At 50.4% G+C, this 27,962-nt stretch overlaps 1 protein-coding gene across 11 annotated transcripts in view; it reads left to right on the forward strand.

The window, feature by feature from the left end:
• Positions 1-12,884, forward strand: part of ARID1B (AT-rich interaction domain 1B) — a 434,844-nt gene extending 421,960 nt beyond the window's left edge. For all 11 annotated transcript variants that reach the window (XM_049113926.1, XM_049113935.1, XM_049113930.1 and 8 more), the window contains 5 exons: positions 59-209; positions 2,629-2,725; positions 4,410-5,193; positions 7,475-7,605; positions 9,733-12,884. In XM_049113926.1, coding sequence (XP_048969883.1) covers positions 59-209; positions 2,629-2,725; positions 4,410-5,193; positions 7,475-7,605; positions 9,733-11,457 — 2,888 coding nt within the window. In that variant the 3' untranslated portion in view covers positions 11,458-12,884. The remainder of the gene's footprint in view (positions 1-58; positions 210-2,628; positions 2,726-4,409; positions 5,194-7,474; positions 7,606-9,732) is intronic.
• The last annotated feature ends 15,078 nt before the right edge of the window (positions 12,885-27,962 follow it).

Here is a 27,962-nt window from a genome sequence, read left to right on the forward strand (position 1 = left end):
TGGGTCCCTTGGTCTTTGAAAATGCTTAACTTTATATCTGTTCTTTAAAATGTTGCAGTGCCTGGAAGCAGTGAGCCCTTCATGACTCAAGGACAGATGCCCGCTAGCAGTATGCAGGACATGTATAACCAAAGTCCTTCTGGCGCGATGTCCAGCCTGGGCATGGGGCAGCGGCAGCAGTTTCCCTACGGAGCCAGTTATGATCGAAGGTGGGTGTCTTCTAAGGTGACCCTAGGAAGGTTTCCTAGACGCTGAACTCTCCTCACACATACATTCCTGACAACATGTAGAGCCTGCTCTCCTCTGGGCTTAAGGACTCTGTGGGGTGGCTGCCTTCAGCAGATGACCTGATCGGGACCATGGGGAAGGCCTCTTGAGAGCTGGCTGGTCCCAAGCAGCGGTGGGCCTCCCAGCATCAGGGTGCCCTCCTGGGACAGCCCCTGGCCCCACACCCCCAAACAACACCTCCAGCCTCCTCAGTGGCTCCTCTGGTGTGACCCACCACAAACTCAGGTTCTAAGGCCCCACCCCACCCCCTTCCTGCCTGCGTCTCTTCCTTCGGGAAAGATTTGCTCATGGGGGCTATGCTCGGGCTCTCGGTAAGCTCTGGGAAAAGTCTTCCTGGCTTTGGCTTTCCAGCTGTTGCCATTCTTCTCTGTGAAAATTTTAAACAGCAAGAACACTTTGCTCCTTAGAAAACATCTCTGAGGAAAGCCTCGGCTGTCTTTCTCCAGATGCTTTTCAGGATGGCATCTGGACATTCAGTAGCAAGCTGGGTTTCGGTGCCCATCCAACTTATTTTTACTAAGACAGAAGGAAAGTTGTTGAAAAGTCTCTGAGAGGTAGCAGAAAAGCGGCTTATGGTAGTCGACTTTCTGTGAAGAGGGCCCCTTACCTGTCCCCCTGACTTAAATACAGAAGCACTCAGAAACAAAGTCTTTGACATGATGTTTGTGGTTGTTAAAGAAAATGGAGGCACATTAGAAGGCTCTCTTTCTAACTGTAGCCACAGGGTGAGGACAGCCTCAGCTCCGTTCCCTCAGAATCCGGGGTGGTGGTGATGTTCCTCAGACTCCCTCCTCCAAGCAGCCGACACGCTGGCTGTGGGCGAGGCTTCAGTTGTGAGAGTCGTGAGGTTTCCGCTGGTATAACACAAAGGGGAAGAAAGTTTGAAAATCACTTCCCAAATAAGCTTTCTTTCTGGCATTTTCCATGCACCTGTTTCTTGAGATTACAGAGCCATCACAAGCTTTAATTGATTTGGTACTTGCTAGTAGTTACTAAGAATCCAGACTTCTCGTTCTTACCCTGGCTGTGGTGTGGTGAATGTTTATTTGCGATGTCTGCATTAATCAGTTACCCATCGTCTTGAGTGTACTGGATCAGGGATTTTATTTAGATTTGTTTTTGAAGATCCAGGAGAGAACCTACCTTTCTTTCTTTCTTTCTTCTTTTTTTTTTTTTTTTTTTTTTTTTTTGGCTGATGAGATTGAAAGACCAGTTATCCTAGAACATATATTCTTAGAGGAACTCAGGCAGATGTACTCCTCTGTTTCGTCTAGAATGCTTTCTAGAGCTAGTTTATGTCATTTTGGCTCTACCACTTTAGAGTTTACCTTGTTATGCTTCCTGAAAAGTGTTACTTGTTCAGCTTAAATTTTATCTATGTCAGTTATATTTCTTTCCTCCTAATGTAAGCTTCCTTCTAATTACTAACACCCTTAGCAAACCCTTCCCTTGTATCTGTTTTACCTGCGATGTTCTCAGAATTAATTTATTTTCTTTCTTGTTCTCACTCCTTGACCAGTTTAGGAATATATTCAGTGCAAGCATCTCTTCCTTCCTACAGGATTCAATCGGTATATTAACTTTTATCCCTTTAAACTTCCAATCTGTTGCTCTTTTACACATGCTATTTTTATGGTATTTATAGTTTCTCAGTGTAATAGAAGTTGAAAAATAAATGTTCTTCCTTCCCATTTTTAGATTTAATAGGAGCATATTTAAATCAGCCCTGTCACTTTTTTAAGTCCTCTCTTATATTTTTCTATGGCCTCTTAGGGTCATGGGGCTTCAAAATTTTAAGTAGTTCTGTTTTTACCATTATTAGCTAACTCAGTATCATTTAGATTAATTGTGGAGTACACTTTTTAAAAACTGAACATTTTGTATTCATAATGAGAAAATAAATAGAGATGTTTTCTGTGATTATAGAGCTAAGTTCTGGTAGTCCTAGAAATCCTGCTTTGATTCTTATATTGTTTTTCTTGTCTCTTACTCTCATTAATACCTCCTGTCCTGGTGTTGCATGACGCTCACTACCTGGGCCTGCGTCGGTGGCTGGGTGGGGACTCTCCTCAAAGGCACTGGGTGCCAGCCTGTCCGGCCAGGACTCCTCACACACCTACTAACTAGGAGATTGGCAGCATTCCCAAAATGGGTGTTGCCATCCGTTTAGCTAAAAGTTAAAGTGCTATTTCTGCTCGGCATGCCTCTGTTGGAAGGTGTGTGCAGTGAAGGAAAGACAAAACCACCGAGGGGTGCAGGATTTCCAGAAATGAACTGTTTATTTCTCTCTTGGCCTGAGGTTCTTTGAAAATGAAGTGTTCTTTGAATGCCTCATTCTAGGCATGAACCTTATGGGCAGCAGTACCCAGGCCAAGGCCCTCCCTCAGGACAGCCGCCATATGGAGGACACCAGCCCGGCCTGTATCCACAGCAGCCGGTGAGTTGGCGAGCGGGCATGCAGTTCTGTGCTTTCTGTTTAAAACTCAAACTTGTATTACTTCAGAAGAGTTTTAGAAAGTTAAAAACAAGTAGCATTTATTGAACAATCCTGATACATATGCTTATGCTAGAAAACATTATTAGGATTTTGAAGTCAGCAAATTTTTGAAAGCTCTTGATATATGGTATCCTAAAATAAATATATAACATGTTGTAAAAAGTAAAGGGCATTCAACCTTGTATGTAATAATCAGCCCAAGTAAAGTATAGTTTAAACATACGTCTTTTGTATGCATTGTCCTAACAAATGCCATTTTAGAACAAATTTGTCAATGTTTTAAAGAAGATGTGTAGATAAAAACAATTTAAAAAATTATATACCAATATTGAAAGTTAATCAGCTTTTAAAAAAATAAGATATTAATGACCCCTATATTTTGCCAACATAGGATAGGTTTCTGCTGACTTAACGCAGCCACAGATACTGAATTGTGTAAGATAACTTTGCACTTGTCACTACTGATGCAGAATTTCATGTTATGCTGTGGCTGTTCAGAAGCAGGGATTTCTATTTCTTTTTTTTTTTTTTTTAAGGTGGTATTTATTTAGGGGAGAGAGGGAGAATAAGTGTGAGGAGGGAGGGGCAGAGGGAGAGGGAGAAGGAGGAAGCAGACTCCCTGCTGAGGGGGGAGCCTGATGCAGGGCTCAATCCCATGAACCCACCCACCTGAGATCAAGACTCAAGCCAAACCCAGGAATTGGGACACTCCACTGACTGAGCCACCCAGGTGCCCCAGGAATCTGCTGTTTCTAAACCACATTTCAGGTGTAAGACCTTAGGTGACATAGAGGGGGTTTTAAACATTCAGTTTTACTGGAGCACGTGTGTACAGTGAACTGTATTATTAAGCCAACTGATCCTAAACAATCTCCAAGTAAGGTGGAAGAACACTAATTATTACATCAGCATCTCTCTCACATTGGGAGGATCTCACCCTGATCAAGTGCTGGTACTCAGGATGTCCCCAGGAGGGGAGCCTCGTAACACAGGCTACGTGGGCCCAGCTGTCAGAGCCTGGGACCCATGGGGCTTTCAGGGGAGACTCTGACGTGTACCACTGGAAGTCAGGGTGGGGGCCAGAAGCTGTAGGGTGTCGGATAAGCAGGTCCAGTCTGAGGAGTGGATGCTTGTATGGAGACATTTCTGTAAAGGTAGGCCTAAGAAATCCCTTGAATCCAGGAGCCTTTCAGGCTGGCCCTCGGAAACTCAGGCCATTCCAGTGCGGGTTCTCCTACCTACAGAGGCATCTCTGTGTAGCTCCAGGCCCCCACCCAGCACTGCCCGTGGCAGGGGCACCAAAGCTGTGTCCTCCTGTCATGCAGCCTTGGCAAATGCCAAGGGAAGAAATACAGGAAGAAGAGAGAGGAAGCCTTTCTTTCCCCACAGAAAATTTCAAGCCTGTGCAAACAAATTTTGGAAACCCTCTTTGGAGTCCGTGACGTGGCATTATATAATCCTAAAATGGAGTGCATAAATTGTTAGTCCTTAGTTGTTCTAGGAGCTTCCCCATATTCATTTTGAAATGAACATTCCACCAGGTAATAACTGTTTTGCATAATTTAAGTGTGTGATTATACCTGTAAAAGCACATCAGTATGATTTGTCTTTATATGGATTTCAGAATTACAAACGCCATATGGACGGCATGTATGGGCCTCCAGCCAAACGCCACGAGGGAGACATGTACAACATGCAGTATGGCAACCAACAGCAAGAGATGTATAACCAGTATGGGAGCTCTTACTCCGGACCAGACAGGAGGCCCATCCAGGGACAGTATCCATACCCCTACAACAGAGAGAGGATGCAGGGCCCCGGGCAAATACAGCCCCACGGGATCCCGCCTCAGATGATGGGTGGCCCGATGCAGTCGTCCTCCAGCGAGGGGCCTCAGCAGAGCATGTGGGCGACACGCAACGATATGCCTTATCCCTACCAGAACAGGCAAGGCCCCGGCGGCCCCGCCCAGGCACCTCCTTATCCAGGCATGAACCGCACGGATGATATGATGGTACCTGATCAAAGGATAAATCACGAGAGCCAGTGGCCTTCTCACGTCAGCCAACGTCAGCCTTATATGTCCTCTCCCGCCTCCATGCAGCCCATCACGCGCCCACCTCAGTCATCCTACCAGACGCCGCCATCACTGCCAAATCACATCTCCAGAGCCCCCAGCCCCGCCTCCTTCCAGCGCTCCCTGGAGAGCCGCATGTCTCCAAGCAAGTCTCCCTTTCTGCCATCTCTGAAGATGCAGAAGGTTCTGCCCACCGTCCCCACGCCCCAGGTCACAGGGCCGCCCCCCCAGCCACCCCCCATCAGAAGGGAGATCACCTTTCCTCCTGGCTCAGTCGAGGCGTCGCAGCCAGTCTTGAAACAAAGGCGGAAGATTACCTCAAAAGATATCGGTAAGCATTCCAGGCTTTGTCCTGAAATGAATCCCGGTTGTGATCTAGAATTTTAATTTTAGTTTAGATATAGCTCTTGTTAATCTCAAAGGGATCAAATTCTTATGACGACAAACTATCGAGACATGTTTTTGTACAGGAGCAAGAGCTGGAAGCTGCTAATCTGAGTTAAGAAACAGTGCCAAAGAGGAGCATGAATTAAAACAGTATTTTTACACATGAGTGTTATTTGTGTGAGAGAGTAGAGCTCCAAGTGAGAGACCAGGGGATCCTCATGACTATATTTTGTACTGCATTTTGAGCTCAAAGATTTGGTCTCAACCAAGCACTTAATCTCTGCAGTATGAGCTTAACGGCCAAGAGGCTAATGAAATGCTGAGGTGACCTGAAAAAATTTGAAGGTGAGCCACTCTGTCATTTTGGTAACACCATACAGACAGTGAGCTTCCCTGGGGCAAAGTAGAACCCTGCATATGATAAGTAGATAAATATATAGTATGATATACGGAATTTGATATGTTACGTGTAGAAATGACATGACCCCTATAGCACTGGTGGATAGGGGCCAAGGAGCTATTTCAGGTGGATGCTCATGTTTACTCACTCTGTTCAGGATGTTCTGAATACTAGTCAGAGATCTGGAATATCTGGGAGAACTCGGTTTTTCTGCATTATTTTTGAAGTACTTTTAATATAGCAAAGGACATTAGAGACCTTGGTTATATTAAAAAAAAGTTTTTTCAAAAACCTCGAAATCACTCGATTTGAAATCATTTACTACAGTGACTAGGAAATCAAAGCTATTAAAGGTTTTCTTCAGCCTTGGGAACTAAGGACATATACAGGCAGAGAGGGGGAGAGAAGTCAGGACTTGTAGAGAGGGCTGCTGGGGCTGAGAAGAAACACAGACAGACACTGAGCACCATTTTCTATGTTGAAATATATATGTGAGGATATGCGCGTGCGTTTGTGTGTTGATGTGTTTCTATGTGTGCGTACGTTTGAATAAATAAACATATTTAAATTTTTATAAAATTTCTTTGCACACGTAGATCAGCATTTGTCGTGAGCCTGGGGAAATTTATGTTCCTTTTTTTAAAAAGAAAGTTTGCTTTTTCTCTTACAAAAGTATTGCCTCTTAGAAAATATGGAAAGTAGATGAAATTAAAATAGAGGTGGAAACCCACAGCCCCCTCCAGCGGGTGTGATTGCTTGCCGGCGTCTGGTGTGGGCTGTTGCTCTGGTGGGTTCTCATCCCACCGGCCTGCTTACGCCATATGCTCCTGCCGATTTCCTGAGAAAGAAATTTCAGACATACGATGGGCCTCTTCTCTTAGTCCCATCTTATGGCAAATCTTGCAAATGTTTTATCTAATCCTTCTGTCTTCTTCAGGAACAGGAAGGGGGAAAAGAAAAGTAGAGCCCTTCTGTTTCCCATCCCCTGGCTCAGAGCAAGCTGTTGAAAAATCCAAGCCTTCAAAGTGCTAATAATTGTCAACAGCGTGTTCTGAGGGCAGAGGCTCAGATAGAAGAGGACAGCAAGGGAATATCAAGACTGTATATCCCAGAATGTGCTGTTTGGGAATTAAATTTTGCCTATATTCTGCGTATTTGCCAGCCTTCCAAAGATGCCACCCCAAGACATTTGTGAATGAAGCAGGCAAAAGAAGACAAATATCATTTCTTGGCTTGACTCAATTATTAACACTCAGCTGCATCATTACAGAGTCTGTTAGGGGCTAAAGGAAACAAATCAGAGATGAGGAAGGGCCGTTGTGCTTAGCCACTGCCACCTCTAGCAGCATGTTGAGCTCATGTTTAACCAACACATCCAAAGGATCATAAATGATGAAAATTTTTTAGTAAACTGTCACCTCCATTTAAAATATGGAAATGATCACGTTTCACCGTGCCTCAGAACATTTGTTTGAAATCAGTATTTAACTCAACATTCGACTTCTTTTGTTGTTGTTTTTTTTATAATTTTTAAAAAGATTTTATATATTTGAGAGGAAAAAAAAAGCATGCATGAGAGTGAGCTCACGAGCAGTGGGAGGGGTAGAGGGAGAAACCAACTCCCTGCTGAGCAGGGAGCCCAATGTGGAACTCGATCCCAGGACCCTGGGACCAATACCTGAGCCGAAGGCAGACACTTCACCAACTGAGCCACCCAGGCACCCCTACACTCAGCTTCTCTTTCCTTATTCTTCTGTTATTTTCTTCTGTCCTTTCATGCATAGAGTTAATATTAATTATGCCCTGATCTTTCCCCTGGTTTTAGTTACTCCTGAGGCTTGGCGTGTGATGATGTCCCTTAAGTCAGGTCTTCTAGCTGAAAGTACTTGGGCTCTGGACACTATTAACATTCTCCTGTACGATGACAGCACCGTCGCTACCTTCAGTCTCTCCCAGGTAAGCCAGTAACCCATCCATGGGCCCAAGTGGCTTAAGAAAGGGCTGTAGTGCACAGTGTCAGCAAATGTGAGAGGTGATTGGCGCCCCCAGCGGACGTGGCGGTCCCAGAGAATTGAGTTGGGAATAAGTCACTTCACGCTCTAGTATTAGCACACACATACTTGTTTTTATCACAAAGAAACTATCCCCTTGTGTGCACGCACATATGTGCGTGTGCATGTGCGTGTGGAATAGACTGTAGTAAAGGTGAGTTCCTTAGAATGACTGTCAGCAGGCAGGCGGGAGAGAATCCAAATATATCATCAAGCTGGGACTGGAGTCAGTATTGGGTATGCAGGAGCTTTCTCTGGGACATACCCTGCTTTCTAGGGAGACCAGGCCTCTTTCTTTTAATTAAAAAGAAATGTTATATTATAGAAAATGTAGGTTATAGGGAGAGGTAGAGAGAACAGTTTAATGAACCCCCATAGCCCCATTATTTGGCTGAGATAGTTGTGAACTCAGCGCCAGGAGCGTTTCTTGGTCCATTTCCTCCATTTCTGCCTCTCCACCTTATTTTGAAGCAGTCGTGTGAAAGCCTACTACTTTTAATAAGATTAAAGCGCGCCCTTGTCCAGTGGTAGGCCTAATGTAGCTTCCAGTGTAACTGCTAGAAAAGAGAAGGGAGCAGAGGGTTAGGCAAAATGCCCAAGAGCCAACTGAGCTACGAACTTTATTTTTTTAGCTACAAACTTTTAAAGAAATATTTAGAAACAAAAATGAAGAAAGGTAATTCTCCCTACTGTGGATGAACAATTGTCTGCGGGTGAAAAAAGCCCAAACATCTAATTACCTTGCTTCTGTTGACATTGGACCAGAATCTTCCACCTTATGTTCCTTCTCATATTTAAGTCCTCATAGTAGCCCTGAAAGGCAGTTTTTCACTGGATCAGAAGTGTATTAATAAGGTTATAAACATCTCATGAAGTCTATTGTAACAGAAAATACTAAAAACTGTATATACTTCCTTTGCTCAAGTAATGACCTTTCATCCTTAGGTTAGCAGAGTGAACTACTATTGATCACACATTTTAATAACCAGAATTGCTTTAGTGACTTACCCCTTACCCCCAGGGAAAAAGTCAACTTTAAGGGGTGGGAGGGTCCAAACCCCCAGATCTTCACTTGAAAAACTGTGGGATGTGCCTTCATCCCCTAAAAACAGAGTACTTTGTGGGCAGTACTTAAGTGTCCCCTTACTTCTTAATAACAGTTCTAAATCCGCTTTCAAGAAATTGAGAGCAGGATATGACAGTATGGGTGATTTCCAAAACACCTATCATTGAAGAATCCTTCTGTACTTACCTGTCCTCTACCCACCCAGATGTGGTGGGGTGGGCATTGAGGGAGGAGAGCTGGGCAGTGGCTAATCACAGGGTTATCGGTTTTCTCGAGCCAAACATTTGCTTACGGGACACAAAACTGATTCTCAGAGTTGCTTTTGTCTTTCAGCTGCAGTTGTGAGAGCTGCAATGTAAAAGTGCATTCTACGAGACATTCTAATTCATTTATCAGGGACTAAATTGATTTGTTTTTAATTTTCTGTGTTTATGAGCTACTACATTGCTGAAATTATCTTCTCCCAAAGATATATGGAGGATGTAAATTAGAGTAACCTATGGCACCTGAGACAAAAATAACCGTAAAATCCTAACAATAATAACCATAAAAATCCAGGCAAGCAAGTCTCAGATAAAATAGCAGAAGAGAACAGACTCACTTTGGGTGAATGAGTCTATAAAATCCAGGTTCCCACTCTTCTAGTATAGAGCACCTCGTACCTAAATGAGAAGAAAAGACAATATTAAAAAATAAGAAAATAACAGTGAAGGTTTCATACTGAAGGAGTGGGAAAGTAAGCAGCAAATAGAAAGCATGGTAAACGTTGGCTTCGTTAACAATATAAAATTCAGGGAGACCTTTCTAACTCGTGTGTAGTCTCTCTTTGGCCTAGCCAACAAGGAATTAAAACATGTGAAAATTACCCTTAAAAAAAATGTGTTGGTAGCCACCAGGATTGACCCTTTTCAGTCCTTCCTGACCTGATGACATTGTACCCGCTCTTGTTCTTGTCCTTCCTTCTAGTTGTCTGGATTTCTCGAACTTTTAGTAGAGTACTTTAGGAAATGCCTAATTGACATCTTTGGAATTCTGATGGAATACGAGGTGGGAGACCCCAGCCAGAAAGCACTTGATCACAATGCAGTGAAGAGAGACGATGGCCAGTCGTCGGCTGACGATTCCGGGAAAGAGGAGGATGACACCGAGTGCGTGGACGAAGAGGACGAGGAGGATGAGGACGAGGACGAGGAGGACAGCGGGAAGCCAGAGACGGAGAGGAGCAGCGTGACTCTGGCCTCTCCCACTGCCCCCGCAGATCCAAAGGAGAAGCCCCGGCAGGCCAGTAAGTTCGACAAGCTGCCCATAAAGATAGTCAAAAAGAACAACCTGTTTGTCGTCGACCGGTCGGACAAGCTGGGTCGCGTCCAGGAGTTCAACAGTGGGCTTCTCCACTGGCAGCTCGGTGGCGGCGACACCACCGAGCACATCCAGACTCACTTTGAGAGCAAGATGGAAATCCCTCCTCGTAGGCGTCCGCCTCCTGCTCTAAGCTCCGCAGGTAGGAAGAGAGAGCAAGAAGGAAGAGGGGAGGCTGAGGAGCAGCAAGAGAAAAGCATCATCGCAACCATCGACGATGTCCTGTCTGCTCGGCCGGGGGCGCTGCCTGAAGACGCGAACCCCGGCACCCAGACGGAGAGCGGTAAGTTCCCCTTTGGGATACATCAAGCCAAAAGTCACCGGAACATCAAGCTGCTGGAGGACGAGCCAAGGAGCCGAGACGAGACTCCTCTCTGCACCATCGCGCACTGGCAGGATTCCCTGGCCAAGCGCTGTATCTGTGTGTCCAATATTGTCCGTAGCTTGTCTTTTGTGCCTGGCAACGACGCCGAGATGTCCAAACATCCAGGCTTGGTGCTGATCCTGGGGAAGCTGATTCTTCTTCACCACGAGCATCCGGAGAGGAAGCGAGCGCCGCAGACCTATGAGAAAGAGGAAGACGAGGACAAAGGGGTGGCCTGCAGCAAGGATGAGTGGTGGTGGGACTGCCTGGAGGTCTTAAGGGACAACACGTTAGTCACATTGGCCAACATTTCTGGGCAGCTAGACTTGTCTGCTTACACAGAGAGCATCTGCTTGCCGATTTTGGATGGCTTGCTGCACTGGATGGTGTGCCCGTCTGCAGAGGCACAAGACCCCTTTCCAACGGTGGGACCCAACTCTGTCCTGTCGCCACAGAGACTCGTCCTGGAGACCCTCTGTAAACTCAGTATCCAGGACAACAATGTGGACCTGATCTTGGCCACGCCTCCATTTAGTCGTCAGGAGAAATTCTATGCGACGTTAGTTAGGTACGTTGGGGATCGCAAAAACCCAGTCTGTCGAGAAATGTCCATGGCTCTCTTATCGAACCTTGCCCAAGGGGACGCACTGGCGGCAAGGGCGATAGCCGTGCAGAAAGGGAGCATTGGAAACTTGATAAGCTTCCTAGAGGATGGGGTCACCATGGCCCAGTATCAGCAGAGCCAGCATAACCTCCTGCACATGCAGCCCCCGCCTCTAGAACCACCTAGCGTGGACATGATGTGCAGGGCGGCCAAGGCTCTGCTGGCCATGGCCAGGGTGGACGAGAACCGCTCGGAATTCCTTCTGCACGAGGGCCGGTTGCTGGATATCTCGATATCAGCCGTCCTGAACTCTCTGGTGGCGTCTGTCATCTGTGATGTACTGTTTCAGATCGGGCAGTTATGACACCCGTGAGAAGGCAGCATGTGTGAGTGAAGACTAGAGGCTCCCGTATAACTGGCTGTTTTCTGTTCTTTATCCAGCGTAGGAAGAAGGAAAAGAAAATCTCTGCTCCTCTGCCCCAGTCACTATTTACCAATTGGGAATTAAAGAAATAATTAATTCGAACAGTTATGAAATTAATATTTGCTGTCTGTGTGTATAAGTACATCCTTTGGGGGGTTTTTATTTTGTTTTTGTTTTTGTTTTTTTTTAACCAAAGTTGCTGTCTAGTACATTCAAAGGTCACTTTTTGTTTTTCACAGATTTTCTTTTTAATGTTCTTTTCCATGTTGTATTGCATTTTTTTTTTTGGGAAGCAAATTGACTTTAATGAAAAAAATTGTGGCAAAAGATGCTAAGATGGGAAAATTTCACCACACTGAGGCAAAAAGGTGAAAAATTATCAACTTCTAGGCATGTTATTCTTCAGATAATGAAAAAAAAAAAACTGTATCCCATTACCCAAAGCTCTGTGCAATAGAAACTTCTAGAGATGTAGGAATAGGGGCTCAAGGAGGTGTGTCAGTCAGTAGTCAAACTATAAAATGATACTGGTTTCTCCACAGAAAAATGGTTACATGAGGCTAGGAGCAAAACCAATGTTTTTTTAAGTTAAGATTGAAAATACATACGTGACAACGATCAACGGAAACTGCTTCCTCACCACTACCGTCATGTCTGCTGTCTGTCATTTGCCTTCCACATGGCAGTTCTTCACAATTCCTTTAATCATTTTTTAAATATTTTTTTTTACTGCCTATGGGCTGTGATGTATATAGAAGTTGTACATTAAACATACCCTCATTTTTTCTTTTCTTTTCTTTTTTTTTTTTTTTTTAGTACAAAGTTTTTAGTTTCTTTTTCATGATGTGGTAACTACGAAGTGATGGTAGATTTAAATAATTTTTTATTTTTATTTTATATATTTTTTCATTAGGGCCATATCTCCAAAAAAAAAAAAAAAAAAAAAAGAAAGAAAAAATACAAAAAACAAAAACAAACAAAAAAAAAAAACCACAAAAAAAAGAGGGTAATGTACAAGTTTCTGTATGTATAAAGTCATGCTCTATTTCGGGAGAGCAGCTGATCACAATTTGCTTCATGAATCAAGGTGTGGAAATGGTTGCATATGGATTGATTTAGACTATGGTTACCAGTACAGACAAAAAAGGAAAAAATACAGCTAAAAGGAAGAAACACAACTTCAAAGATTTTTCAGTGACGAGAATCCACATTTGTATTTCAAGATAATGTAGTTTAAAAAAAAAAAAAAAGAAAAAAACTTGATGTAAATTCCTCCTTTTCCTCTGGCTTAATGAATATCATTTATTCAGTATAAAATCTTTATATGTTCCACATGTTAAGAATAAATGTACATTAAATCTTGTTAAGCACTGTGATGGGTGTTCTTGAATACTGTTTTAGTTCCTTCCAGTGGTTTCATAGTAACCAAGTTGTTCACAAGAACTAGGGGGAACCCAGCTGTGTACTAACATAGTCCTCATCACCAAACCCGGAGGTCGGGAGGGACCTTAAGGGGATCACCTGCTTTAGAGTGGGGAGCAACGGTTTGATTTTCTCAAAGTATTTAGCGAATTAGTCTTTGAAGCAATCGACTCTAAGACACTGAGGCATGAGAATGTTCGGTGTATATGGGAGATGGCTGCCAGCCCAGGAGCTCACTGGCCTGACGATGTAACACTCTGCCTTTTACTAACCTACCATCTTGATTTTAATCAGAGTTCAATCTAGTCCATGTTTTTTCTGTGTGCCTCAGAGGTATTTCGCATTTAGTTAACTCCACGTGTATAATATTTATATTGTGCAATGTTAAAAAAGAATATGTTATATTGTATGTGGTGTACATAGTGCAAAGTGATTATTTCTATTTCAGGGCATATTAATATTCTCATATTCCTTCCTACCTGGTGCACAGTAGCTTTTTAATACTAGTCACTTCTAATTTAAACTCTTTCTTCCCGGGTCCTTGACTGTTATTGTGTGACACTCAATTTCTTTGAAACTGCTGCAGAATTAAGTGGTTAGTGGACACCCTTCTGACTCTACCTCTTCACCACCCCACCAGTCCCAGCACACTCAAACACCCCAAGTCCTCTCGCCAGACCGTGGCCCAGGGTCGTGCACAGAAGAGTCAGACCAGAGCACGCAGCTGCGACCAGTGTGTGAAACGTGACTCTAGTGTCATGAGAACCCGATTTTTCTGCGAGCAGTGTCCTCATCTGTCAACCCCCACATTACTCACACAATCTTCGTACTTAATGCAGCCAAATATATGTTGAATTTAAAAAACCCATTTATAACTCTACTTTAAATACATCTGCTTGCTAAGAACAGATTTTAGTGCTCTGAGCTTCAAATACGAAGATTTGTACGAGGGAACTCGGTAGGAGTCTAACTGCTCTCTTACAGAGCATGAATACAAGGTGTATACAGACTCTGAAGTCATCTAATACCCCGATTCTTTTGTCATTCAAAAAAGTAAAATCATTACAAAAGACTGTTGTTGTCATGGTTTGAGTTGTAATCAATACCTAGAGTCTGACCATTGAGCAACAAGTTTTTACATACTGATATGCAATGTAACCTCTAGAATAATCCAGGAAGACTTTAGCATCCTTTCTACATTCACCCCAGAATCAAGACTGCAGAAGCCCATGAAGAATTTACAGCCTGCCTGAGATCATCCTGCCTACAAACTGAGTTACTGCTTTGTCCTAAAAATTAGTTGGTTTTTTTTCCCCTAAGAGGCTTTTCAGAAATTTACAGGATGCCCGTACTTTAAATGTGTACAAAAAGAAAAAAAAAAAAAAAAAAAGATAAAAATAAAGGTGCAAAGAAAGTTTAGTATTTTGGAATGGTGCTATAAAGTTGAATCTGTTGGTATTTGAGTGCATTTTTTTAATGTCACATAAGAGGTATTGGGTGGCATGTGCTCAGAAATAACTATTTGAATGTTTTGTCTGAGGTTGAGAGTGGTAGAGAATCTGTTTTTATTGGCAAAGGTGGCCTATTCAGAAACTAGTTATGCTGTTTTTGAAAAGTTAGAATAGAGCATGGTTTTCTAAGGGCGGGTGGGTATGAGCAGTTGGATGATACAGTGTAAGCTATTAACTACCTCTTTTATGGAAAGAATATGGCCTTTGCCCTGAAATCCATCCATTTAAAAACTGCTGGAAATCTTTCCTTCCCTGTCAAACCCTGAGGACCAATTCCCATTATCTGTTCACCTGCAAGGAAGCAGAGAAGGTATTATAACTGAGCCCAAAGTGACGCCCCAAACAACCCGGTTTCTTCTCACTGAGTTGCGTTTCACTTCTTTATCGGAGAGCTCGAAGCCCAGCCGCCCCACAGCCCCGCCCTCCCCGCCACCCCATCAGCATCACACCGGGGGGACCTCCTGGCCAGCCCAGAGCCGTCTCCGGTGTCGGTACCCGAGCTGCCAGGCTGTCTCCTTATTCACCAGCTCGGCAGAGGTGTCGGGCGCCCGCTGCGTGCCCGGCTCTGTTCTAGGCTCCGAGGAGTCCCTCGTGATCCGAGACCCTGTTTCCAATCGCGTGATAGTTTTGGGTCAGACACGTACAGGGACAGTCTTCCGAATGGGGTGCTTACGTGCTGAGAGCACGTAGTGCATTTCGGTTGACCCAAAACCAAAGGAAGGCTCTGGCTGTTAGCCCCTCAGAGTGCGGCCGGAAGAGCTGGACCGAGGAGCGAGGAGCCGGGAGCCAAGGCGCAGCGTCGGGCTCGGGACCCAGTGACGCCTGGCCGCTTGGTAGGGCCGCGGAAATGCAGGAATCCTCGGAAACTGCAGGACGACCCTCTGTAAGTCCCACAGAGCCCCCCGCCCCTCTCCGTGTCCGTGTGTCCGTGCCCGGCCCCCGCTGGTGTGCCCGGGGCCTCTCAAATGCCACAGCCCGATTACCAAGTTAATTCACTTTGGGATTTAAACATAAATGCTGAGGGGGAGCTGGGGTGGGGGGTCCATCCAATGAGTTTTTCCTGAGTCTGATTTCAGGGGCTTGAAGTTTTACCCCAGCTTTTTCAAAGTACAGTCAGAAAAGGAAGCGATCTCAAAACAAAACAAAACAAAACAAACCCGCCAGAGACTCCTGACCTAGTCTCCTCTTGGCCATCTGTAATCCATATTACCGCAGCAAAAACTGAGAAATCCTGCAAAAAAGAAGCCTGTGTATCCCAAACATTTCCTGACTTCATTAATCTTGGACCCTTTTTTCTTCCCCCTGTGACGTTGCTGCAGAGCTTCAGTAGATAATCCGCACTAGCCCGAGACCCTGCCTCCCTTCTAAGCCACGTCGCTTGCTTGTCCAGAGTCCGTTATTCCCTAACCTCAAACTGAGTCGTCCTCATTGAGAGGACCTCTCTGTGACCTTGAACCAAGGTACTTAAATTCTTTGAGCCTGTTTCCTGATCCATAATACGGGGGTGATGCTGACCTCTGGATGGGCGAGGATTACAGGAGATAATTATGCAAAGACCTGGTAACCTGTGTGATCACTGTGTAGTCCTCCTGCGCATGCGCTTGCTCACACACACACACACACACACACACACACACACACGCTCTGCCTTTGGTGGGTACCTTCAGGCAGGTTTCACAGAAATTTAAAATCTTGCCTAAGAGAATATCTTCTCTGGTTTTCCTAACCAGCCACACAGTTTCGTGTTACTTTTTTGGTTTTAGTTTTCTAGAATAAGCCATAGAGCCTTGGTCACTTGACTGCCTGTGTCTGGTGGGCAAGGTGATGATGCTGAATTTCTCTCACGCAGCTTGGTTTGGGGACTTGGGCATCCAGAGGTGGGGGAAGACCTCCCCTTTAGCTTCACGGGCCTGGGGAGGCGTATTTGGAATACAGCCGTGCCCTGGGCTCGCCCTTTCGTGCCCTCCTCGAAGGGAACAGTGGCTAGGAACATCTTTCAAGGCTCATGTGGCAGGTGGCCAACCCCAGTGTTTGATTTTGCTGTTCCTTTGCATCGGGTGTACAGAGCAGAGAGCTCTGCCGGAGAAAGGAGCTCTAATCTTCACACTCAGCTGGACACGGGCCATGTTCCCATGGGCTACCAAAAAGGAATTCAGGACGCCCTGCATTTCCATGCAGGCTTAAGGTCAGGTAAATCCATGAACCTTGAGCTTTGATCTTCCACGTAGATTTGGTATTTAGGTGGCCGAAGATCTGTATGCTCCAAGTACGCACGTAGATTTTTCCAAAGACTTAAGAAACCTAAACTTGGATTCAGCCCCTTGAAGATATCCTTGTCCAAACAAAAGCAGTTTCTTAAGGCAAAAAACCGGCAGCATTTATAACACCGCTTCCTAGCAAGTGGTAATTATTTCACATTCGGATGTTTTTTTTGCGCTTGAAGGAATTTCATGGCTATTAGTTGTCTTCACAGAAGCCTTGGTATAGAACATTATAACATCCTTTCTCTAGAAACAGAAGCCTAGGCTGACACGCAAAGTGGCTGGAACCAAACTGAGACCTCCCCTTTCCAAGAACGTATATTTGCCTAAGAAATGTTTCCAGCTCTATGCAAAATCCAGAGGATCCGAGGACTTCTAAAGCAGAAGCCATGGTGTACGTTGGTCACAGATGAGAGGGGGCGAGGGGTCTCTTGTAAAACATCATCTAGATGTGATGTCATATGCTCACTTTACGTCTGTGCTTCTATTAAAGGGAACATAGTCCAAATTTACAACAAAATCTGGAAAGTCTGGGCAGTGCTCTGTCCTGTACAAGAGACTCCTCCAAGAGTCTCTCCTTAAGCGGCCTTCTCAAGAGCTTCATCTGTTTGTGTCGTGTTGAGACACAGATGTAACTGTCACCTGGTCCCTGGTGTAAGCACCCCGGGGTACAGTTCTGTCCTCCCAGGCTTTCTCGGGCCTCCATCCTCATCCCCATGCCCAAGGGCGTGGTGAATTCCCACAGGGAACTCAAGATTACATCCCTACTGGACACGAGGCCCGCTACCAGAGACCGAGATCCCCAGAAGATGTCAGACTTCCTGCCTTTCTGGACCTTCAGGTAGACTGCAAAACTTGTACTGGAATTTAAATGTCTTCAGAAAGTTGGGCCCATGGGCTTTCATGGATGACACTTGATGAGAAATTGGAATTAACCAAACCCCGGGTAGCTTTGAAAATTGAAACTCCTCATCACCCAGGGAAGGGGCCTGTCCGGTAGGAATTGGCATGCCGTTCAGCCCTGTTTTCTCCAATGCTCTTGGACGCTTCGCTAGCTTGGCGGCTGTGAGAACATTCTCTCTAACAAATGACCTCTTCGGTGCCCCTGTCAGACAACATTTTGGCTCTTAATTTCATAATCTGTTCTGTTTCCCTTTGCATTCACCCATTGTGACTCAGAAGACACCTGAGGAGTAAAAGGGGACATATGGGGATGACACCAGTTGCATATGTTTGGATCATGGCTTTAAAAATGCTGGTCTCATACAAGAGGCTATTTGTTCCCACGGGGAAAAAAAGTGACACGGTATCTTCTACACATTGAAGATGAATACACTTTTAGCATGATAAAAAAAAAATTACCCATAAGTGCAATGCTTGTTTTGTTGGTTCAGTGTATCTTTCACCAAATGGTGTGAACATATGGCCAGTGCTTCTCTTGGCCATAAGATCTGAAGGGAGAAGACTCCTGATGGCGAGAAGCCACAGTGATTTATCGAGATGAGTCGCAATTCCAGAGGGAGCTTCGAGTGAAGGCCTCTCTCAGCCAACTTCTCATGTGCAGTCCCCTCTCCCCCATTTAACATTTGATGTCTGCTTTGGTGGGTAGATTGGGATGCATCTGGAAAAAAAAATTGGTTTTGTTAATTAGTGGAATCTCATCGTGGTGGGCCTTGTTTTCAAAAATTAAATTTGATATTAGTTTGGGGGCTCAGAGCACTGAGCAATCAAACCTTGATATGAACTGGCATCTCTTCCCATCCACTCCGAATCTGTCTTTAAGGGCCGTTGTTAAATGGTGAGATTTTTAAGTGCCTGTAAATCATTTTCACAGTCTCATGCTCGTCTGGGGTATTGAACTTACATTTTGGAGAACATTCCTCAAAGCCTCCTGTCTGGCATCTCTTATGGAGGTGGGGGTGAGAAGTCTGTTGTTTGCGATTTGCTCAAAAGCACATGGGAAGCACTTAGGTGGAGCCCCGCCGAGAGATTTCTCAGCTCTCCCATCATCCCTGGGAGAGACCTGCTCTCCTGACTCAGCAGACAAGCCCCTGCTTCCCCTCGCCGGCCCTCGTCACCTCCAGAACAGACAGCTTCTGACCCTCCCGCCCCTGTACCTGTCATGGGGGAGAAAGACCCAGGCTTTCAGGGGACGAGGTTTCTGGTGTTCTCTCATGACCAGTCTAGGGACCCTAACTCCTGGTTTGCTCCACGCCTGGTCTGTGTGGTTCCCATCAGCATAACGGTGGGCAAAGCCCAAGCCCACAGTCTACCATACGATAGGCATCAAATAAACCATGGCAATCTCATTCTGAAAACATCGTCACCTGCCTAATTGGGGCCACACACGTCAGCAGGTAAGGACCATTCAGTCCGATGCATGTTGCAGGGGATACAGGAGAGGAACCCGGCCCAGGTTGGAGGGGGCAACCTGGGAAGCCTTCCTGTAGGAGATGGCATGAGTTCAAATGAGGCTAAGAAACGGAGAAGTCGTTCTTCCCCAGGAATAGTGCCCATCCTATGGGAGATGAGAGTTATGAAAGATCTCTGGGCATTCAAGGACCAAAAAGAAATCCAGAATTGTTCCATTGCAGGTTTCGAGGTGGTCTGAGGGAGGAGCTGGGGTGGGGTGCCACGAGGAGACTGGGGAGTTAAGCAAGGACGAGACCACAGGAGTCCTGCATCCCCCTGGAAAAGCGGGCCTTGGCAGGTCCCTGAAAGACTTGAACAGTAGTGAGACCCTCCGTGACAACTAGTTGGGAACCAGAGGAGTGAAACCAGCGGTGGAAAATCATCAGGACTTCACAGTGTCCAGCAAGGGGCGCTGAGGGCCAAGTGAGGCCCAAGTGGCTGTCGGCTAAGGAGGGTGAGCAGCCTTTGGAACATGGGACAGACCCTGGGATGTTGGGGACATGGGGCCTGGTGATTGTACAGTCAGAGGAAGGGGACGGAAAGGCCGTTCCTGGCATGGGTCCCTCCGAGTGGGGTGGCCAGTCCTTGGGCAGGGGACCAGCTGTGAGCCTCAGGGACGCCCTCTGCTTGCGGCACAGTGGTCTCCGAAGGCGTCCAGCCCCTCGGGATGGGGTGGGCTGCCGGCACAGGGCAGTCGCGGTGGTTACCAGCTGACCCCGGGTGAGGACATGATCCGGGAGGGCCCTAGGTCTGTGCAAAGGTCTTTCAAAGCAGAGTCAAAGGGGATGTGAAGGTGTGACCCAGAGGGCCGTCAGGAGGTGCTGGGCCGCGGGCCCTGAAGGTGGAGGACGGCGGCGCCGGGGTGTGGGCAGCCTCCCGACCTGGAGGCCAGGACGCTCCGCACGGGCTCAGAAGGCTTCGGGCCCCGGGGAAGACCCTGTCGGCGACCAGCCCACGGCCTGTCCGGTGGTGTATTTGGGTGTATTTGGGTGGTTTTCAGCACTCTGTTTCAGTTGCTAAGGGAGATGAAGCCGGGGGCTTCTTGAGATTGTGTGGCCACGGGACCCACCAGCGCAGCTGGTTGGCGGCGGTGGGGCACGGGGGTCCGGACGCCTGGGCCAGCGAGTGCGGGGTGAGGGCTGGGGTGTCTGCGAGGAGGCCTGCGGGCTCTGCCAGTGTTCAGAACAAGAGTGTGGAAGGGAAAGGCTCAGGGACGAGAGGGGAGCAGGGTCCAGGGGCAGCGGGACCCCAGGAGGGGACGCAGGAGGGACCAGCTGCTGGCCCCACGGTGGCAGTGGGTGCTGCACGGGGTCATCAGACGAGGAGGAGGTCCCGGGCACGGAGGGCACAGTTTGACTGCAGACCCGCCGTGCAAGTCCCCAGGAGTGCGGGGACCCCAAGATGCCGGCCCCGCAGGAGAGGCACCAGGGCCAGATCCCGGCTTGCGGCTCGCAGGGCCCAGGGCTCACCGGCGGGCCGGCTCGGGGGCCTTCGCAGGCAGGCGGAAACCATCCCGCTTTGCTCCAAAACTCACTGCACCGGGAACGACCTTGGCCAGCGCCCAGAGCCTTCCCCGTGGGAGTGGTGCTCGGTGGCCGGTCTGCGTCCGCCTCCCGGGCGGTGCCATCCGCTGCCGCGCCTCTGCGAGTGGGGCGCTCACGGGGGGAGCACGAGGGGCTGGGGCGCCCCGGCTGTCGGAGAGCAACGGGGTGTGGGCCCCGCTCTCCACTGTTGGGGTGTCCGATCGTGCTGGAAACCTGACCTGAACCACGGCTCCCGCACGCGGCCTGGGGTCAGCGGGCCTCACACAGATGCGCGGGGCCCGTGTCCTGCCCCGGCTGGGACTCTGGCCGCAGACGGCACCTCCCGCGGCAGGTGGCCAGCGCCCCCCCCCGATGGGCTCCTGAGGGAAGCGAGGGGACTGCCACCCGCCAGCCCCTTGGGACTGCCGCCTTGCCTTCTGGCGGCTCCATCACGTCCCTCGGGGTCTCTTGTGGCCACCAGGGCCTCCACACCAGCAGCTGCAAGCAATGAACCCGCGGCCCCCCAGGCCCCGGAGCCCCGCCGTGTCCTCCTCGCGCTACAGCCGCCGGGCAGGGGGCTTGGACTGTCCACACAGGCCCAGGCGGGGGTCCCCTTCTGCTTTAGAGGGGGAGACTCCCCAGGGCGGCCTGCAAGGGCCCTTCCCGAGCGCCCGCCTTCCGGGGCCTGGGCTCCTGGGCTGGCCTCCGTCTGTCCAGCCGTCTGTCCGGCACTAGTGCGGCCATCGGGGGTGCCCTGCTGGCCTCCTTCCTTCCCCTTCCTCCGCGTCATTGGGGTCTCTTCCTACTTCTTTGTTGAAATATTTATGTTTTCATTTCTGCCTCATTTTGTAAAACCCGTGCAAGCGCTCGGTTTCCTCGTCAGAGCGAGTCTTCACCCCGATGGTCGTGGTGACGTGTTGACGCGGGGGCTGTTCCCTGAAGCCCTTCTCCCCGCCGACGGTGGGGGGACTTTTAGGTTGAACGTGGTTTCATCTTTAAACACCCCCCCTCCTCCCTCGCTGCTGTCCCCTCGGTGTCACGGTGTCACCGGCTGTGTGTCCGCGGTGCCCCAGCTGAACTGCTGCTGGTTTCCTCTTCGCGCTGCTTCCTCTCAGAGCCCCTGTCGCGCAGCCCTCCCCGGCCCCGGCCTTCCTGCCCTCGTCCCTTTTCCTTAACCGCCCGCGCCACGCTCGCTGTCCGCTCCCGCCACCTCCGTGAGCGCTGGGGAATTCCTCCAGGTACTAGCTGGGCTTTCTCTGCCCCGGCATGCTGCTCGCTGCTCCTGCGCAGCCCAGGAGCAATGGGTCCTGAATGTCTTACTTCTAAAAACAATATTGTAAAAATTTCAAGTGGTTCTCTTTTCGCAGGTGCAATTTCGTCCCCAGCCCCTGGCATCCTCCCAGCCCCGGGTATCCCCCAGCCCCTGGCACCCTCCAGCCCAGGGCATCCCTCCAGCCCTAAGTGCCCCCCAGCCCCTGGCACCCCTCCAGCCCTGGGCACCCCCCCAGCCCCAGGTACCCCCCAGCCCCTGGCACCCCTCCAGCCCCAGGTACCCCCCAGCCCCTGGCACCCCTCCAGCCTTGGGTACACCCCCAGCCCCTGGCACCCCTCCAGCCCAGGGCATCCCCCCAGCCTGAGGCCTCAGCTGACGCCACCTCCCTCCCGGGTGGCAGCTCAGGAGGCCCCAGGTCCTTCGGCACAGATGGCCTCAGGCCGCCAGACGTGGTTCAGGGAGGGGAAGCGCGGGCCGTCGGGAGCTGGTCTCTTCTCGGGAGGCCCCACCGCCCACTTGCCAGCAGCCTTGAGCTCAGGTGCCAGGGCTGGACAGGTGCCAGGACAGGAGTGGCTCTGTCAGGCTCGGGGTCAGGGACATGAGTCTCGTGACGCTTCCCCCAGAGAGGGCGGCCCTAGTCCCGGCTTGCCCAGACGCCTCGAGGTGGGGGCCTGACCCCGAACCAGGGCCGCCGCGTGCCCCACTCCTGCCCCACAGGAGGGCCGCGGCCGCTGTCCCCCGCCAGCAGCAGGGCCTGGGCGCCTCCTCCTGTGCAGCAAGGCCTATCGGCACCTTTAAATGGCAGCTGGTGGCTCTTAGAAGTGACGAAGTCCTCCCCACGGGGAAAGCCCGTCGGGTTCCCAGCCCCGCAGGCGGGTCCCTCGGCCGCGGGTCCTGCCAACCCCGTCCACCTCCCAACTCAGGAAACGGAGCGGCACTTCCAGCTGGCCGGTGGCATTCCGCGTTTCCCGCGTGTCCGCAGTGACTTTACTCACGCGTCACCTTCAGGGGCGGGAGCCCCGGCTTCGTGTTTGGGATCGCTCGGGGCCCTTGCACTTCTCTTACACGATGGGATTTATCCCGCAGCCTCTGGCCTCCCGCCCTCCCGCAGCTGACCCCTGACCGTTCCCACGGGGCCCGGGGCCCCCCGCCCCCCAGAGCTGGAGAGGAGGGTCTCCTGCGCCGGCCCGGCCGCTTGTCCCCCGCCCCGGTGCAGAAGGCGAGGCGCGCACCTGCCGCTCCGAGGGCCCCCGGCTCCAGGCCCGCGGGGGGCAGGCGCGTGTGCTGGGCCCGGGCACCCCAGGGCCGCCTCAGTGGACACCTGAGGGTCCTCCAAGGAAGTTGTAGCTAAGAGGCTGAGGAAACACCCGTTCATACTTGTAAGTACGTTTTCTCGAGAGCTTCGTGCTTGTTCGTCGTTCACTAGCAGAGGGGGGTGGGGGGGAAGGCGGTGTTTGTCCCTTCCTCGGCGGCCTGGGGGGGCCATCCGTGCCCTCCCCCGAGAACCAAGGGCCCTCCCCGTGCCTGGCGGCCCCAGGGAGGGAGGGCCGACGGTGACCAGTGAGGGTGGCCCCGAGTGACCCCACGGTGACGAACAGGCCCCGATCGGCCCCAGGCGGGCCCCCGTGAGTCACTGTCCCCGCCACAGGGAGCAGGTACGTGTGCAACCGTCGTGCAGGAGTAAATGGGATCCCATCGGCATCCCGTGACTGGGGAGTCTTCTTCACCCAAACGAGCCGGGAGGGTCAGCAGGAGCCTGGTGGCCCCGAGCCTGGAGCAGGGGGGCCCGCACACCCCAGGGAGCGGGGGCTGAGCGGAGCCACGGGACACTTAACTCTGAGATGCTCCGCCACACTCCGGGTCCCCGTCCCCAGGCCCGCGATGCTTCCAGCCGCCCCGGGGGGAGCTGGGTCCCAGCCCGGGCTCTCGGTCGCCACCACAGAAACCGCCGTGGGTGCAGCGGAGCAGAAGCGGAGTTGATTAGACCATCAGGTGCTCCCGGAATCAGCAGAGAGAGAAGAGAGCTCGTGACGTGGGCGGGCGCCCGGAGAGGGCGGCAGCTGACGACACAGCAGCCGGCGACACCCCACCCGGACCTTCCCACCAGAACCTCGCTGAGGCCTTGGCGTTGAGGACACGGGCAGCCGCCGGCGTGGGAGCGGGCGGGCCGCGAACGCTGGCCTCCGAGGGCGCTGGGGCTTGGTCGGGAGGTGAGCGGCGGGGACGGGCCTCGGCGGCGTCCCCGGGCCGGGCTCCAGACTCCAGGTGGGCGCAGCCTGTGTGGACGACAGAAGACAGCGGGGTCCCCGGCAAGCGGGAGAAGGCAAGCTGTCTGGGGAAGGACACGGGTGGGGGCTCCTCCGGCGCGGAAGAGCTCTGGGTGAGCAAGGACATCATCTGAAGGGCACCAGGGACGGACAGGTGCTGCAGTGTCGCGCCACGATGGGGATGTTGTTGGTGACAAAGCGAAGCAAACCTGCAGGCAGTCATTAGAGCAGGTGATGGGCTTGTCACTGCGCTCCCTGCCAGCTCTGCCGGCTTCTGATTTCCTGCCCCGCCCGTCACCTTTTGGGGGCAAGCGTGTCCTCCAGGCTGGGACTTGGCAGCCAGCAGAACCAAGTCAGGGTATGAAACTTCTGCCTTCCCCCGTGCCTCCCCAAGAGAAGGCGACGAAAGCGACGAGAGGTTTCCTGAATGACCGAGTGGCGCAGGTCAGCCCCCCGGGATGAGGAGCCAGAGGACTCGGGCCAGGCCGGAGTAGGCCCTTCCCCAGGGGGCTCCCGGGACGCGTGGTGGCGGGAGCCCGGGGGGGCCAGGGGAGCCCCAGAAGCCGGTCCCAGCGGCGGGAGGCCCTGCGGCCCTGCGGCTCTGAGCCCCCGCGGGCCCGGAGGGAGGACCGGCCTCTGCAGAGCAGGACGGATGAATCGGATAAATCACGTACATGAAATCAAAGCGAAGAGGAACCTGTTTTAGAGGCGGGAGAGCGCGCGCGCTCAGAGGAGAGGCCAAAGCCCCGAGCACTGGGGACATATGGCATTTGTCAATCAAACGCAGAGCAACCTTCAAAAAGCCATTAGAAGGCAGCCCCATGCCGTCTGGGCCATTTGTGCCGGCTGATGGCTCCCCTGCCCCGCAGGCCCCACAGACGCTCCGTTCCTGGGACTAATTAGCCTTCCAGAGGGCAACGAAGGGCCTCTGCTGGAACTTTCTTGGGAGCTGAGCGGTTACGGCTTCAGACGGACACCCCCAGACCCGGGCAGGGCGGCGGCCCCCTCCCTGGCGGGGCTCCCTCTCCCTCCCACGACCGCCTCCGGAGATCCCCCTTCCTCCGGCCACAGTGGCCAACCTGCCGCTTCCGTCAGGACCCATCTTCGGGCGCCAGGAGGGCGAGGAGCGGCGAGGAGCGGCGAGGACCGGCCTGCTCTGCTCGCGGCCCAAGAGCCCAGGCCGCCCGGCACCCAGCCCCTCGCTGAGTGGCCCGAAGGCGTGTCCCGGCTGAACTACGCCCCCGGCGCTTTCCTTTGAGGCACATACTTCTAGTAGGGCAGATGTTCTTGTTTCCTACTGTTTTTTTATTAAAAGATTTTATTTGTTTATTCATGAGAGACACAGAGAGAGAGAGAGAGAGAGAGACACAGGCAGAGGGAGAAGCAGGCTCCATGCAGGGAGGCCCATGCAAGACTCGATCCCGGGACCCCGGGATCACACCCTGAGCCAAAGGCAGATGCTCGGCCACTGAGCCACCCAGGGATCCTATGTCTTCTTGTTTTTAGCATGATTTAGATTTTGGGAGAATTTTTTCCTTCTCTAAGTCTCTTCACCGTGGTCTTCATCCACCTGCTGGGAATAGCGTCAAAGGGGCTCAGCTGGAAATGCCAGCTTCTGCCAGGGCTCGGGCTGCCTTACCTCAGATGGGCCCTTTGGGCTGTCTCCTTCCTCCCTGCACCTTCCACACTGTTGTCCTGCCCCACAGGGGCCCCAGGCACCCACTGGCCCTGTGGAGCTCAGGGGGCACCTAGGAGAGCGTCCGCTGAGCCCCTGCCCCCGCAGCCAGGGGCTGACACTCAGTGAATCACCCCACAGAGGTTTATTGTTTTCCCTCTCCGGGCCCTCCCGTCCACAGGTCAACCTTCCTCCAGTGTCTCTTTCTTCAAACAAGAGGTTGAAAATGTGTCCATTGCAGAAATGTTGAAGAGTTTGGAAGCACAGAGATAAAAATGAAAAATAAAAATTACCTATAATTCTGGCACCCAGAAATATCTTTCATAAAGGGTTCAATTTTATAAGCAAATTCTAAAATGTATTATATCACGAGCCTTCTCATGTCATTAATTTTTCTAAAATTTGAATCTTAGTGGCTGCCTAGGGCTCCATTTATTCCACCTATCCCCTATTGTTGGACATTTATGTCTTTCCCAAATTTTCACCATCGTAAAAAATGCCGCAGTGAACATCCTAGGAGGTAAATCTTTGTGACTATCTCTAATTAATTCATTAAGATAAATTCCTAGAATAAATTCCTGTAAAAACAATGTGTCAAGTGGGATGAGTATATTTAAAACTCTTCAGACATGTCACTCAGGGACACTCTAGGGAAGTCACATCACTGCAAACCCTGATGTAAGGCCCAGCCAGCACTGAGTATCCACTCCCCCTCAAATTTGACAGACAAAAAAGACATTTTAGTGTTTTGTTTTCATTTCTTCGTCATCAAGTTTGGACTTTTGAAAACTATGCTCTTAACATATCTATATTTTGTGTTTGAGAAAATTTCTTTTTTTTAAATATTTTATTTATTCATGAGAGACACAGAAAGGGAGAGGCAGAGACACAGGCAGAGGGAGAAGCAGACTCCATGCAGGAGCCCCATGTGGGACTGGATCCCAGGACCCTGGGATCACCTGCACTCAACTACTGAGCCACCCACGTGCCCCAAGAAAATTTCTATTCGTGTCCTTTATCAATTTTTCCACTAGATTATTTTTTGTAAGAATTGAATCTATATAAATTATAAAGAAAAGCAAGCCTTGTGTCACATTTGTTCCTTTTGTCTCCCTTAGGTTTTATATTTCTGCCCCTCAGTCTCTATCTGCAAAGTGAATTGCTTCATCCAAATGACCTCTTGACCCCAAGGTCATGTCAAATAGCTCAGACCTTCCTCTCTACTGTCACCCTGCCCAGTGTCACCAGCAGGCTGAGTCCCCAAACTCCTTAGCATGGCTGGGGTGGGGGGACTTGAGTTTCAACTGTCTGCCTGGGTGGGGTTTCACCCTTGAATAATCCAGGTAGGGTGCTCTTGAGCACCCCAGCCCCGTCTGGGAGAGGGAGCCAGTGTCCAGTCCCCCCATTCCCCGGGAGGGGTCCAGGCTCGCGTCTCTGTGGTTTGCGCCTGGAACCTGGTGCGGGCAGCTCCAGACGCACCACAAAGCCCCAGGGAAGGCCAACGGCCCCTCACTACTGGCTGAGGAAGTAAGTCCACACCATGGATTCTGATGCTGATGCGAACTTTGTGACGGGAAAGAATTTATTTTTAAGTGAGAAAAGTTGATTCCAGGGCAGCCCTGGTGGCCCAGCAGTTTAGCGCTGCCTTCAGCCTGGGGTGTGATCCTGGAGACCCGGGATCGAGTCCCACATCAGGCTCCCTGCATGGAGCCTGCTTCTCCTCTGCCTGTGTCTCTGCCTGTGTGTGTGTGTGTGTGTGTGTGTGTGTGTCTGTCTGTCTGTCATGAATAAATTAATAAAATCTTAAAAAAAAAATAGTAAAGTCATTTCCAGAGCAATAAAAGCCCTTTCTCTCTCTCTCTCTCTCTCTCTCTCACACACACACACACACACACACGCCCCTGTACACACACAGATCTATGTGAATCATGGCCCGTGGGCGACAGCTCCCGTCTCCTCCTCTCCCCCTCGCTCCCTCTCCTTTGGACGCTGCCTCCAAACGCCCCGCCACCCACCGTGGGGCAGTTGTCCCTGGAGTCACGGCCGCGGCCAGCGTGTCGTTGGCTGCAGGCAGCTCTGGGCAGAACCGCTTGACGCCGTC

This window comes from Canis lupus, chromosome 1 (genome assembly GCF_003254725.2).
Source record: "Canis lupus dingo isolate Sandy chromosome 1, ASM325472v2, whole genome shotgun sequence".
Taxonomy (NCBI): Eukaryota; Metazoa; Chordata; class Mammalia; order Carnivora; family Canidae; genus Canis; species Canis lupus.